Source organism: Pelmatolapia mariae, linkage group LG15 (genome assembly GCF_036321145.2).
Source record: "Pelmatolapia mariae isolate MD_Pm_ZW linkage group LG15, Pm_UMD_F_2, whole genome shotgun sequence".
Lineage (NCBI taxonomy): Eukaryota > Metazoa > Chordata > Actinopteri > Cichliformes > Cichlidae > Pelmatolapia > Pelmatolapia mariae.
The window spans coordinates 2,165,963-2,180,385 of NC_086240.1; the positions used below are offsets into that span (position 1 = coordinate 2,165,963).

General features: G+C 45.1%; 1 protein-coding gene across 1 annotated transcript; it reads right to left on the bottom strand.

Annotated features, from left to right (window-relative positions):
• Positions 1-406: 406 nt before the first annotated feature.
• Positions 407-12,838, bottom strand: calm1b (calmodulin 1b). Its single transcript, XM_063496301.1, has 6 exons — positions 12,717-12,838; positions 8,009-8,039; positions 7,113-7,256; positions 3,170-3,276; positions 2,227-2,362; positions 407-1,506 (listed from the first exon to the last, which is right to left on the bottom strand). The coding sequence occupies exons 1-6, from the start codon at positions 12,717-12,719 to the stop codon at positions 1,478-1,480; spliced, it is 450 nt and encodes a 149-aa protein (XP_063352371.1). The 5' UTR covers positions 12,720-12,838; the 3' UTR covers positions 407-1,477.
• Positions 12,839-14,423: the final 1,585 nt, after the last annotated feature.

The window sequence follows — 14,423 nt, forward strand, 5'->3', positions numbered from 1 at the left end:
AGAAAGCAGGAGGGTTTATTCAAACTCCCACTTGCCTTTTCAAAAACCCCCAACATCCCAGTTACAGCATGCTCCTGTTGCCTAGCAACCAGCTGGGTCTCGAGAGGGAAGAGGCGTCACGGATGTGTATGTATATCCACGGCTGAGCGGGAAAGCAAACACATCCTGCTGCCTCTCCCTCCCCTGCGAGCGCTCGCTCTCCGTAAACCTCACCGCCATGTAAAGGAGTATCACACACCACCCGGTCCTTCTCAGCACCACCCAAAGACACGGCACATGGAGAGGATGATTAGAGTTATTTATTGTTGACACATTTGTCTAGTCGGTAAACAACATACAGACTCATTATGCTGTCTTTATAGATCATTTTCACAATCAAGCATAAGAAAAATGACATAAGACACGATAAAGTTCATGGTCTTTTATTTGAAAAAAAAAAAATAAAGACTAGCATGTACAACTTGGAATGAATGTAAACTGAACTCAGAAGAACATCTGCAAAGACCGGTGTGCCGACACTCCTAACAGCATGCGCTGCGAACACAGTACACCCCTCACTATGCTCACGTCTGAGTCGAGAAACAGAAGAAGAAAAGTGAAGGCCAGTGATTCTCTCTTGCAAGAAAAGAGGACAGACACTCCATCTCAGCGAGAAAAAAGAAAGATAAGAAAAAAGAAATGAGAAAGCTCACCGTAAGACTCTTTAAGTCCCCCCTCCTTTCAAAGGGCAGGACGCACAACTACTAAGATGGCCGTCCAAATAACATAACAAAAACAAAAGAACATGCCAAACATTTGAAAATGTTTTTTGTACATTGTGGGGTTTTGTTTTTTCCACTTTTTATCTAGCATACATTAAGTCCCGTTCCACTTTAACGCTTGAGTTAGAACCTGTTATATTCTCTCATCTTAACAGTACAGAGTTCCTCTCCAAATACAAAAAACTGTACCAAACCAACAAGAGGACAGCTCATAGTGGAATCAGCACGCTCTGGTAGCCCGGAGGAGGGGCGGAGGTGAGGGAGGGGTCGGGAGGGTTAGGTTAGTGCTCCGGTCTCAAGCTGCATGCATGAAGAACAGAAAACAGAGAGAAAGAAGAGATGGCCAGCCCAGACATTTACCACTAGCAGATGGAACTGGAAGGAGTTCACCAAATGCTGCTGCTTTAGTCTGAAGGTAGTAGTTACAGGGTTTGTTGTTATTATTTTTACTTGTTAAGTACTGATGCTAAACTGATCTCCGGGGGGGAGGGGACAGGATCACTAACCATTTTCATGCAGATATTTTTTGTATGTTTTTATATTTTTCCTGTGTGGACAGAAGGATATTTTATTTCAACATTCAATTATTTTCTATACAGAAACAGTATGAATAAATGAACATTTTTTCCAAGAGGTAAGTAAAACATTTTGATTTTTTTTTATCCTTTTTTTGTTTGTTTTTCTTCTAAGAGGGGGCAGGACGGGGCAGGCAAGCTTCACTTTGCAGTCATCATCTGTACAAACTCTGCAAACAGAGAGAGAGAGAGGGGACAAGAGACAATGAGGACACTGGGTGTGAGGCTTTGGCACAGCCAGTAAGAGCAGTCACCTGCTAAATTGTTCAATGCTTTATTAATTTTTTAATCAACTTGAGCAGGTTCAGAACACACATACTAATTAGTGCCCCCTTTCCAAACAGCTTCCATGTTCATCTCATTAAACCCGTTTGATTAAAAAGCTCGAGCGTTGTGCTTACAGCTGGGGAGAAATGTGATGGTGAAACTGACAAGAGTGAACAAATAAAAGGAGGTTTTCGTGTATTCGGTCGGAGTGTAGAAGTAGGGCACTTTGCAGCCAGGACTTATGGACTGTTCATAATATATCAACAGCCTTCTAGAAAATGAGCGCAGTCTCTCGTGTAATGTGCCAGGGGACCAACAGTGGGAGGAAGGGAGGACGAGGGAGAAAGAGTGAAAAGGCTCCTGGCGCACTGATGATAATTCAGAAGGATGGCTTTCTCCTATCTCTGTTTCAGCAGGCTCCATCTATACCCCCCATCTAATAACTAATATAATGTGCGGCTGGCTTGTCTTGCGGTCGCCCTCAGAGAAATACAGTTTGGCAAATGAAGCGCTCCGTTCTCCCTGTTTAATAAAAGCTCGCACCCTGGCCTAGAAACTAAAGCTATTTGTGTAGCGTGACATTTTAGCATGCACTTTCCTTCGCGCTCGTCACAGTCTTTTACCTTCGTAGTTGACCTGTCCGTCTCCGTCGATGTCTGCTTCTCTGATCATCTCGTCCACCTCCTCGTCCGTTAGCTTCTCTCCCAGGTTCGTCATGACGTGACGAAGCTCTGCGGCGCTAATGTAGCCATTTCCGTCCTAGAAACGGAGCACGGAAACAATCGCATCAAGCAGTAAAACAAATACCCTGCAGGCTGACAACTGCTCAGGTAAAAGTGGAGTAATGAGAAGGTGTTACGCAAGCAGGAAGTAAAAGAACAGACGACTTTTCTTTGCATCAGGTCTATTTTCTGTCACATATAGGCTACTGTTACAATGGGAGATGCTCGTATTCTATTCTTGGATCTTCATGTCAAAGAAATAGGATATTCCCAATATGGTCATCTCAAAAACGTTTGACCCACCTGCTGTTCAAACTCTCTGTTTAGGAAGGGTAGCCAATCAGAAGAAGGCTGACTTAAAGGAGGAAGAAAGGCAGCTTGTTCCACACAGAGGAGGAACTGAGGGGCTTCACAATGGCCAAGAGCAAGACAACTAAGGATTATTTAGAAGTGTGGATTGTCTAACGCTACTGTAGTAGAGTCCAAAATAAAAACCACTGAGCTGGAAAGGAATAGAATAGCTCTCCTTTAATTTAACACTAGCCTGGCCTGCTGTACTAAATTTACATTATCATGCAAGTTAATAACCAAGAGGTTAAGGCGCATACCACACGCACCCAAATGCCATTCAGTCGCTGCGTGACCAAAGCATTTGGTGCATTTCTTCCCCCTCTAAAACTCTAATCTTAAAAAAGACAAAGAAAACAAAAAGCTCCCTGCTCTGAATTATCGGGCTTATTTAACATCCCGTCGACCTCTTGTTCCACCAAAACCAAAACTTCAGCTTGGAAAGCACGGATGCTGTGCTGTAATTCCTTAATGATGCTCTTAAAAGCTTATTTACCTTGTCGAATACCCGAAAAGCCTCGCGGATCTCCTCCTCGCTGTCTGTGTCCTTCATTTTTCTGGCCATCATGGTCAGGAACTCTGGGAAGTCAATGGTTCCATTACCTGCAATGGGTGATCAACGGGGCGCATTTAATCAGCAAAAAACTGCAATTACGTAAAAGCAAACACTGATAAGTAGACATAATACAACGCAGCATTTAGCTGATGAAAAGCACCAAAAATACTCATTTATGTCCTTCTTCTGCTGCTGTGTATTACAGTAACATTTATATTAGCATTTAGGCCACGTCTGCTCTTCAAAGATGTTTTTGACAGTGAAGCCTGAGGCTGAACAGCTCAAAAATAATTTATCATACACCTGTACTGCTGTGCTAAACATATCTACTGAAGGCTGGGAGGAGGAGGAGGGGGGGTATGTGTGAGAGTGACTCTGTGTATGTATGTGTTTCCTTTTCTTCCTTAGGGGAAGCCCTTGGAAAATGTTGTGTATGTTATAAGCAACGCAGCAGGATTGCAGTGAGGGGACCCATGGCCAGTCATCCATAATGCAGACATTTAGTGTACTGTGCAGCTTTGCCTTCAAGGAGCCTGCATGTATCGAAAGATCATCTCTTGTGGCCCCACAGTCACAAACTGAGGCTGGAGGGAGAACGAGAAAAGGACATAAGTCTGGATGCTCCGTCCCTCCTATCCATCTTTGTTGCTCCTGTTCCCTGTAAAATATCTGCTATTTTGTTTGCAGAAAAAGTGCAAGATCTGGCACACGTGAACCAGCAACGGCTTCCCAGATGGTGCTAATGGTAGCTGCTATGCTAGTGACACATGCATGTGTGTGCAAATCGATCAATATCCATGTAGGTGTTGTCAAGACAGGATTACCAAAGGATCAGACATTCCTGACAGTGCAAGGCTCTATGGGGAGCTTAGTGGCTCACCAATAACACCATAAGAAGGAGGCTGGGAAAGCTGGTGGGGAACGTAACAGATCTCCAGATCTATTACAAGATCTGAAGAATCAGTAAGAACTATGGGAAATGTATTTTCATTAACAAGTGACAAAAAATACCCAGAAATTTATGAGGGAATTGAAATGAAGGTCGGGGACACCAAGGGCAAAGTAACCATGAGGATTAGCCCTGGGGTGGGATTGTGGGCAGATTAACCAATGGCAGAGCATGCCTTAGAGGGAGAGCTAAAGAGTGAACAAGAGGATGGACGTGTGCATCAAAAAAGGAATGTCGTAATGTGATGGGGCAGATGGCGATCTCATGGCCTGCGGTAGCAATCTAAGGACCTGTTATCTAACACAGAGACATCGAGCAGCACCGAAGGGAAAACACATGCTGCCACTGGGGGGTTGGGAGAGATGGATATTGGGGGGGGGGGGGGGGGGGGACCACAATCCAAGGGGGAAAATAACAAGAGAGGTAGCCCTTGAGCGATATCTGTACAGCTGCACCTCAGGCCAGCTGCAACAGCAGATGAGGAAGAAGGGTAGAAGCAGAGGGATGAAGATAGGGAGGAAGGCAGATGGGAAGAGGAAGAGAAAGGGGTGGTAAGATAAAGAGAGAGAGAAAAAAGAGAGGGAGGGAGTGAGTGGGTGGTAGAGAGGGAGCTGGAGATGAGGGAGATGTGAAGAGGAGAGAATGTAAGGAGTGAACCGAGTGGGAGATGGTGCGATTACACATAAGAGGTGCTGACGCAAACTATAGAAGGCTGAGGCATCTCGACACTCTTGTGTGTGTGGTCATTGTATTTTCCTGCATCATAAAGCCAGCTTCCATCCCAGAGCCGGGAAGGAAGGGTCGGGTTGTGTAACGATGACGAGTGATGTGCTGCAGCTAAAGCTTGTATTTTAATTCATAATTACACTTGTTTTTTATCCTGTCTTAAACATGATGTGATCTTCTTTTAGGCTGAGGAATATAATAGCTCCCGGGTGTTTTACAGCATGTGTGGTTATGCTTTTGTGCTCAACTCTGTGCGGTGGCGAATTAAAAACCGGCATTTCTATCTGATACCACACTCGACACAGTGCTGTCTCTAGCTAAAGCCTTCCATCCTGTCTCCATTTGTTGTAATTCTTTACCCCAGCCTCCTTGTTTGGTAAATAAAGCTGATTTTCAATGGGCCAGCTGACATCCCATGGCTGCTGATGTGGGTACTGGATGTGCAAAGCGCAGAGAGGCCTTATGTAACCACTTTTATTTTCCATTACTAGCTTCATTGCTGTCTGACCTAGATTGCATCAGCCAAGGGAGGCAGAGGCAGAACAAGGGGATGTTAGTGATGGTGTGTGTGTGTGTGTGTGTGTGTGTGTGTGTGTGTGTGTGTGTGTGTGTGTGTGTGTGTGTGTATGCTCGTTCTTGGGTGTAAGAGAAGGGGAGGGCATCGAGGATGGTGGGAGGACGTTTCAATAAAGGGGCAGCCAAGCTGCGACGCAATTGATTTCTCCTGATCAATGTGCTCCCATTTACGAAATCCTATAAGCTGACAGAGCAGCACTGAGGTAAAGGCCCCACCGAAAGCTAACATCCTGTGCAACTCAAGGACGGCCAACTTTTGAGCTACTAGCCAACAACTTGGATTCCTGTCCTCTAACTCAGTTTGCTGTCTCACTATATCTGTTTCACACTGCAGTGCGGGGACGGATGCACAGGAGAAAAGAATTATGTCAGCCGACGGTGGATCAACATGGGCTCGGTAACGCTGAGCCTTCGACACACAGCCGTGTTCCACTCACCAGCACTGAATACTCTTCATGCACATCCATATGCGTGACACTGACAACTGTGATGGAGCTGAACGCACGGTGATTAAACTGCTGACACAGAGAGGATACGTCATCTAAAGATAAGGCTGGCCGGACAGTTGGCTTGGACAGTTGGTTGACAGTTGGCAGAAAAGGGAGGGACGTGGGCAACAGCACCGCTGATGTGTTTCGAGAAAGGGCCGTAATGGATGGTCGAACTAATCCCTCATCCATTTGTAACAGAGGTTTTATCGCTAAAGTCACGCAATGAAATGTGCACGAGAAATTAAACTAGAAATTAAAGTCCCACCCACCCCATTAGACCATCGAATCAAATTAACAGACAAATCTCCAAACAGTGAGTACTCTTTTCCCTAGCTGGGACCACATCCTCATTTAGGTTTGATAGTGTTTCTAGTACAGAATGGCAGATGGCGTGAACATGAATTGAGGCTGCAGTCTGGGGAAGGCCTCAGAGGGGACTGGATGCAGATCCCCATGTACTGACGAGAAGTGAATGAATTGAAAAAGGGAGGGAGGGTGGGTGGGCCACCAAAACAACAACGAACAGCGTGCAGCGTGGGGGTGGGGTCCACATATAGACAGAACCAGAAGGGGTCTGCATGGAGGTGAAGTCCCACTCCTGAAAATCAGTTAAATTATGTCCAACTGTATTTAGGCAAATGAGTCGCAGTTGTGTAATTTTTACTGCTTCTCTGTTGGGAATGACAGTTGCCGGTCATTTTGTTGATTAAAAGTGGGGCCGTTACAGGAAAGGATCATATTAACCCAAATGTTCAAACCCATCTCCCTGGTTTAGAACATAAGTCTTATTTTTGTAGCCTGAACGCACCGCACCACAAATAATATCCACATGCATCCCTCATTCTAGTCTGCTATATTGTTTTTGGATTTGGAAAACATTATTGTTCAATTATCACATCAAACACAAACTCTTCACCTTATGGCACAAAGACGGGGATTAAAAAAATTTTCTCAATAAAAGTGATAATCGTCAACATAAAGTTAGGGTAGTACTTTTTCAACCAATCAAGAAAACTTCACTAGCTCCATTTCCTTATATGGCACCTAGGCATGTACTGAACTGACAAATCATAATTGTAATGAGTAACTTTACACAGTTTTGTTAGTCTAATGCCAAGAAATGAAGCGTGAGTATACTGACCGTCAGCATCCACCTCATTGATCATGTCCTGCAGCTCAGCCTCTGTGGGGTTCTGGCCCAGCGACCTCATGACGGTGCCGAGCTCTTTGGTGGTGATGGTGCCGTCACCATCCTTGTCAAATAAGGAGAAAGCCTCCTTGAACTCTGTGGGGGTTGGAGGTGAGAGCGCCAGTTAGATTGCTGTTGCTGTGCAGTTAGAGAAATAGGTTGTGTTGGGACGCTGCGGTCGGGTCTAGAAAGGTCAACTGATTCTCAACTACAGGGGCTCTGTTAACTAACCTGCAAAGCTAATGCACATGTGTGCCGAGCTCTGACTGCACAAAGAAGTCTTATAAGACTCAGAAGACTGGAAGTGGGAAAAAGCCAGAGTGTCTGTTTTTATCTTTTGAACGAGCAGGCTCCTTAACTACAGGCCATAAAAACCCATCCAGAGATTGAAAATAGGCAATAGTGAGCATTAGCCTTGAGGGCTTAACACAAGCTAATTAGCCACAGAGGGGCTTTGAGTGAGAAGAAACTGTGCAGCTTTCACTTTTTTCCCATCATTTATTATTAAGAATATCAAGGTGCCTCAGTGATTGAAACTGTTCCTAAGCTTGGCTTTAAAACCGTCTATGTGCTGCATGGGTTTCAGCCTTGACTTATGATTGCTGCAAATAGTTCTTCCCCTCATGTCCAGTTCATTTTGAAATGATAATGATCTGCTGAGGGAGGGCGGGTGCCGAATCTTTCAATGTCCTTTCACTTCATGTTCCCTATAAGCAACATGGAAACAGCCAGAACAGCTAATGGGAGACATTTCCTTACTCAGTTCTGGAACTTTACAGCATGAAACTGATTCACTAGTACACAGGGAAAGAGAAAAGGGGAAGTAGGGAAAAACTGCTTGTTCTTACCTGCAATCTGCTCCTCTGTTAGCTGGTCAGCCTGTGTGGTTGGGGGGGAGAACGGAAATTGTCACAAACAAACAAGTCTTAGTCACAGGGCAAAGATTGCAAATCCCAAGTAGTTTTGTCATTACATTCCTCATCATCCCCACCGTGCAACCACCACACAGCTAAACACTGGCCACAGTGTTCTGGGGTTGGGTGGCTTCAGCTAGGAGCTCCTGTTGGGGCTGCCAAAACCTACCCACAACAATACTCCAAATGGGTTTCCTTGTATTTCTTATCAAAATAGTGTTTTGTTCTCTCATATAATAGTTAACTGCCAATTACATGGCAGTAAGTCTCAAATGTAATGCTATAAAACTGAGGCTAAAAGCTAGTAATCAGGTTTTGCTCACAGTGAGAGCGGAGGCTTACCGTCATGCTTTTGAAAGGTTGTATTTGTAAGACTGGCACAGAGCTAACACATAAAAGCACTACATGAAGGTGATGTATGAAATGTAATTTCCAGCCGAAGAGTGGCTCCATAAGACTGACGTCCTCGTGCATAAAAGTAGGCTACACCATAGCAGTCCTCACAAGAAGGACTGCTGGGTAACAAGATACTGCAATAAATTTGATTAAGTGAGGCCTCCAGACCAGGAGTCAAAGTTTAGGCGGGGTTGTTTCAGGACATATCAGTGCCGGCGTGTTTTCCATAACCGTAGTAACAAGAATAATGGCCTGGCGGGTTGGCCCGGCTTGGTTGCCCTCCCAGCCCTGCTCGCTGTGCCAGCTGGAGCTGTCTTAATAGCTCACAGTGACTCACACATACTTTAAATGGCTTGAAACCGAGCATCCACCACCAGGCCTTTTACATAGATTTATTAAGCTTGTTTGTAAAAAGAGCCAGTGATTTCAAACAAACACCTTCAGCTGTAAAAGTGTGAATACAAAGCTACTGGTGCAGATAACTCCCACCGGTACACTCCAATCTCTGCCTTATAAAACATGATTTTGGGTTTTTTATTAGTGTTGTTAACAGAACGCTCTGACATCATTGTCCTTGGCAGCAAGGAAGGAACACACACAGACAAACATGGAAGAGTAAGCTAGGGCGCACACATACACAGAGTCCCTTTTAATAGCATTCTTCCTCAACACCAATACTTTCCACCCCCATGTTTCCTGTGAATTAGTCAGAGTAGCCGGTTATGCCTCAAAGCGAATTCCTGCAGCCCATCAGTGTGTTTATGTGTTTGCACATGTAATTTTGCTTTGGGTACAGACAAACACGCCCTCCAAGTCGTACCTATACGCCGTAGCTGTGGCGATTTGACCCTTGTGAAGTTCACATTTGGGAGTGAGAGTATCTTGTTTTTCTCAATTAAACCAGTAAATCAAATTTGCTTCATACATTTGCTCTGACTGGATAAGATTTAGCAGATCACCACACAACGTGCTGCCAGATGACCTTTAACTTTTCACCAAAAAAAGAAGCCTCTCCTCACGGCTTGAGCAGTAGCAGCAGGCTGAGGATGGATCGATTCAGTCAGCAAGGGGTTCACCGAGAACCTCGCGAGCACTCGTACAATTAGCTGACCTGATTCAATAACCTGCTCTGAACACAACAACGTTTCTTCATTTATTTATTTTTGCTTTTTTCCTCCCTGCCTCTGCCCTCCTCCTGTCTCCATTTCCATCTGATGGAATAGGAAATGTCAAGAGACAAAAGCAACCTCCCCGACGCTGACGTGCCACTTGGGTTGACTGATATTCTCAGTCTCATCTTTGTATTTGAGTTCTGCTGCTGCTCTCTTCCTCTTTACATTTTTTGTCCCTTATTAACCCCTGTGTGAATTTCTCACTGTGTTCATGACTCCACCTTCCAGTCCTCCCTTAGTCACCCTCTTTGTCAAGCTGTGTTGCTTGTGCTGTCTCTCTAAGCGGACAGGGTGTGGGCACTGGTGACTCAGTACTATGGAACCTCTCCTGGCTTAGGCCCAAGCTGTTGGGGCCTTATGGTGCCGCAGCACCACCGGGCTCACTACTGACCCATCTCTTCCTTTTCTTCCTCCTCCTTTCCCTGGCACTTGTACCTCTGCCAATATTTCCTCCTTCAGACCTTTTCTCCTCTGTGTGCCCCTTCTTCTCTCTCCATATGTGGCATACTGTTGAGAGGAAACTCCCAATGATTCACCATCCTCACTGTCTTATGGACAGCCATGTTTGCTGCCAGGCTTCCGGTGTTAAAAACGGCTTGTTTGGGGATGGGGTGTGCTCTGCTGGCAATAATTCACTGGCACGAGTGGGTCAACCACTCCCACTGTTGCCTGGGCAGTCAGCCCTAGCTATGCAGTCCAAACAGGACTGCGGGAGGCAGGAGACAGTTCCCTGGGCCAGCGTAAAATATCTTTTAGCTCTCACTTCCTTCCATATCAGGCTTGTACAAACACTGCATCCGTCTATGTTCATACTTGATTTAATTAGATAGGGGATGCAAAATAGCGCAAGAGAACACCAACAACTATCATCTTCTTCTTTAACAGCCTGTTATCAATGTTTAATGTGCATTTTTTTTCTCTGCTGCTGCTCATCTGTCACCGAGGTGCCCTAACAATTCCTGAGCTAGCATCTCTGCATTCACCAAGTGAAAGGTGCAGAACCAGCTGTCAGTCTGACAGATGGGTATGACAGACACACACACACACACACACACAGTCCTGTTCTATAGTAGCACTGAGCTCCACAGCGCATTTAACACCTCTTCTCTTTGAGGCTGGACAAAAAAAAAGAAAAGAAAAAGAACAGCGAGGCCTCAGGGCCGAGCTGTGTCTAATGGGAGGGAGGATGGTGTAAACAACACCAGGCTCCCAACACCCTGCAATGGGGGCCCGTTCACCATATGGCTGGTGGTGGCAGGTGACCGGGTACTCCATTGTACTTCATTGCCGCCACACACTGGGAACACGGGACCTGGCTAGGTGTTGTCGGCAAGCGTATAAATTATTCACTGCACTGGATAGGATGTCAACTGAGTTACTAAACATGCATCAGCAAGCAAGCGCGTAACAGGAACAGGATAGGGCCTTAGCCCGGTCCCGCTACATATTCGATACGTCCACCTCAATGGGGGAGTATGTTTCCACTTCAGCGCATGTATTGATGCAGACAAGGGGGCTTACGGCCGTGGATTAAACTTTTCAGAGCGGCTGATACACGGGGACAACTATTCCCCTTTACACTCCAATTACTGCACTGCGCTGCAACATGAAACTGCATCACAGCTTGTTACCATATATGGGGTATTTGATTGCAGCAAAGGGGCTGGAGGAGGTCTACAGCTTCTTGACCTTCTTGAGCCATTAATGAGCTATCAAGCCCGATAATCAATGGATTAAGCTCGAAGGCCTCTTTTCCACATCCAGATCATTTCCACTTGTTAACTTCTCCTCACAGCCAGCAGAGCGGCTCTGCCTCGTTAGCTGGTTGCAAATGTCAAGAGTGTGTGTGGCTTCAGGGATCTGGTGAAAATTGTTAGTTGCCCCCCCCCCCTCACAGAATTCAGGTTACTGCATTCTGTAGTGCAAGCCTGCCACTTCCCATAATTCACAACATCTGGTTTTGGAAAAAGTCGACTGAACTCTCCAGCTGCTGATGCCGTTTTTTTTTTTTTTTTTGCGGTGACCAAGCGCCACAAAGAGCTTCTTGGACAACTCACACAGGCACCACATTTGCATAACATCGAAAAAAATTTGCAAAGAGCCAAGCAAATCAGCCATCATAACACAAATAGATAACCCAGCCTACGATAAACCACCAGTAAAGGCTGCATGCATTAAAGGTGGAATTGCGTCTATTAGTGGTTGTTTACAGGCCGGGATGACACGTATAATGTAGCCATAACCTTGCAATTACATAAATATGGTCAGTTTCCGTTGCGGAACACTGACGAGATACAACAACCGTTCCCCATCATGACACGGCACGGCTCGACCAACAAGGTGGTGCAACCTATAAAAAAGAAAGAAAGAAAGAAAGAAAGAAAGAAAATGGAGGGAGGGGGAAGCAAACGCAGCCGGTTCGTTTTCCTTCTAATTACCAGTGCTGCGTTCACGTTGCGAAATTTACCGCGCTTCTCTGTTCAAACACGCTTCTCCCGGCTGGGGAAACAGCGCTTTATGGCTCGGCTACGTTTCTCAGAACGATAGGTGTGCTTCTCGGTAAGGTGTGCTCCTCAGGCGGATTGTAAAAACGCACCCTAACTCACCCGTGGCTTCAGAATTATGCCGTAATAACCCAGAATAGCTTGCTAGTTACACCGATACCGGTTAAACTAGTCCAAGAATTAATTCGATATGCACCGTGCAGCCGTGAAGCGGCTACTTGACCCCATATAGCCGAATAGCCAATAATGCTGTGTGAATTGCGCAGTTATGAAGCATAAAGCAAACCCATTTGGAAGTGGACAGTATTTCCATTTAGAAAGTCACTAAAACGGACAGACAAAACACATAATAGTGTACTTCATATTGCCCCATGCACTAGCTTAAAAAATGCGCCTGGCGGGCGTTTTCCGCCTCCTCCGCGCATACCGGATAGCTGATAAGAGGAATCAATGACTAAACAGTAAATAGAGAAAACATACACATATGATAGGTTTGCGCTTCTAATAAGCAGGCTTTCCCTACGTTTAAAACACATTTCCCTACTAAACGGAATGAATGACAATACATACCATGTTGGATGGGTTGTGTGCTTGTTGGTCTGTGGAGGCAGACTAGGAGTGTAGTCGTTCCTTAGATGGAGTTCCACTGGCGGGTTAGGAGTGAGTGTATTGGCCGTGGTTAGAATGGGGATTGCCTCGTGTATCCCTCCGCCACACTAGCACTGATCACTCACTTCCTTATTTTCAATTCAGGGCTGTTGCAGCAGCAACAACAGCGACGCGGGCCTCCAGCAGTGGACACGTCAATCACTGGGGCCAAAACGCCTGCAGTACATGGAGAGAGCGTCCCTGCACTCGTGTCAAACTACACAACTTGGGATGTGACAGACATGCAGTTAATTTACACATTATTCTACGTTTTGTGTTGTTGTTTTTCTTTTTGATGCAGACAAACACTGCTGCCCATGTTGTTGAAATTCTGAGCCTGCTAGTAAACATAATCTGAATAAATATTTCTAGATGTTTCTTTTTATTCACTTGGATGTTTGCTGACTAATGCAGACTAATATTGCTTATAGATTTACATGGTTAGTGCCCCTTGGGAGCTTTTAGGCAATAACTGAATGAAGCAGCAGTAAAGCAGCACATTAAAGTTAAGCCGAACTATTTATGGAGCCATTAAGATGCATATAAAGACCATAATTAACTTTAAGTAGAAAAGAAGGAGTGTGAAGCAAACCATTAACACCTTCATCTTTATCAAGAATAAGATGAGGCCACATTTCAGAGGATAGGATGCACTAGTAAATTGTTTGACCGAACTCCAGTGATTGATACTTATCTGGAAACACTGTAAAAACCTTTCCTACAGTTTGATAATTAGCGTTAGCCAAAAGTTTATTTTACTATTGGTAACAAATTTAGCATTCAATGTTCAAAACTCACGATGTGGTGGTAAAAAAAAACATACTGTGTCTTTAAATTAAAAAAGAAAGGAACAGTTGAAGTCTGGCAACTTCACTGGTTTTATATAATGATGAGTTGTAAAGTAAAAATTACAAGAACTTTTGACGCTACCAGTTATAGCTCAGGTTTTACATTGTTATTATTATTCTAGGGGCAGGTATGTTTTACTAATGTGGGTACTAGTTTGCAGTCGCGGAAGGATACCGCCAGTGTAGGAAGCCCGGTTGACGCCGGAGATTTGCTGTGCCGGTGTGTGAGGTCGCTTCTGATTGGCCGCTGCAGACCTGCAATATTATACTCCATGTGTCGGCACCATCGATTGGCTACACGGGACCTGCATTGCACCAGGCAGTGGCACTTGATGGAAACAGAATAAGTACAAATACATAAAACTTAAAAACTACGCGCCTTTCAGAGCCACGTTTTCGCTGTTCGACGAGTTTAAGCAATTATTTATGTTGTATAATAATAAATTTGACTGAGGCGAGAGGAGAAGCGACGGCTTTTCATTGGCGAGAGGTAAACATTTAATAGGCTCGATATGGGAAGTGCGCACATTTGCTATTGGCTGCCACAAAGGCTTGGAAGGCCTGCGCGAAATTAACAGTAAAGCACGGCGGGGTTGCTAGCTGCTTGTTTTCGGTCGCAGACGAGAAAAGGGGAGTGGGTTCAGCTGCTTTAAAAATGAGCCGTCCTGTGTTATTACTCTTAGTCATAACAGTGGGGTATAACACCGTGACTTGGGCAGGTGGGAATGACGGTGCAGAATTTGGCAGAGCAGACGGCATCGCAGTGTTGTCACAAGAGTCC

Bases quoted from the DNA above. Each gene is read 5' to 3' on its own strand.
- calm1b (XM_063496301.1), bottom strand. The intron at 7,257-8,008 runs GTAAGAACAAGC...CAACCCCCACAG, and splicing joins AACAGAGGAGCAGATTGCAG to AGTTCAAGGAGGCTTTCTCC. The intron at 2,363-3,169 runs GTAAATAAGCTT...CTCCGTTTCTAG, and splicing joins CTTTTCGGGTATTCGACAAG to GACGGAAATGGCTACATTAG.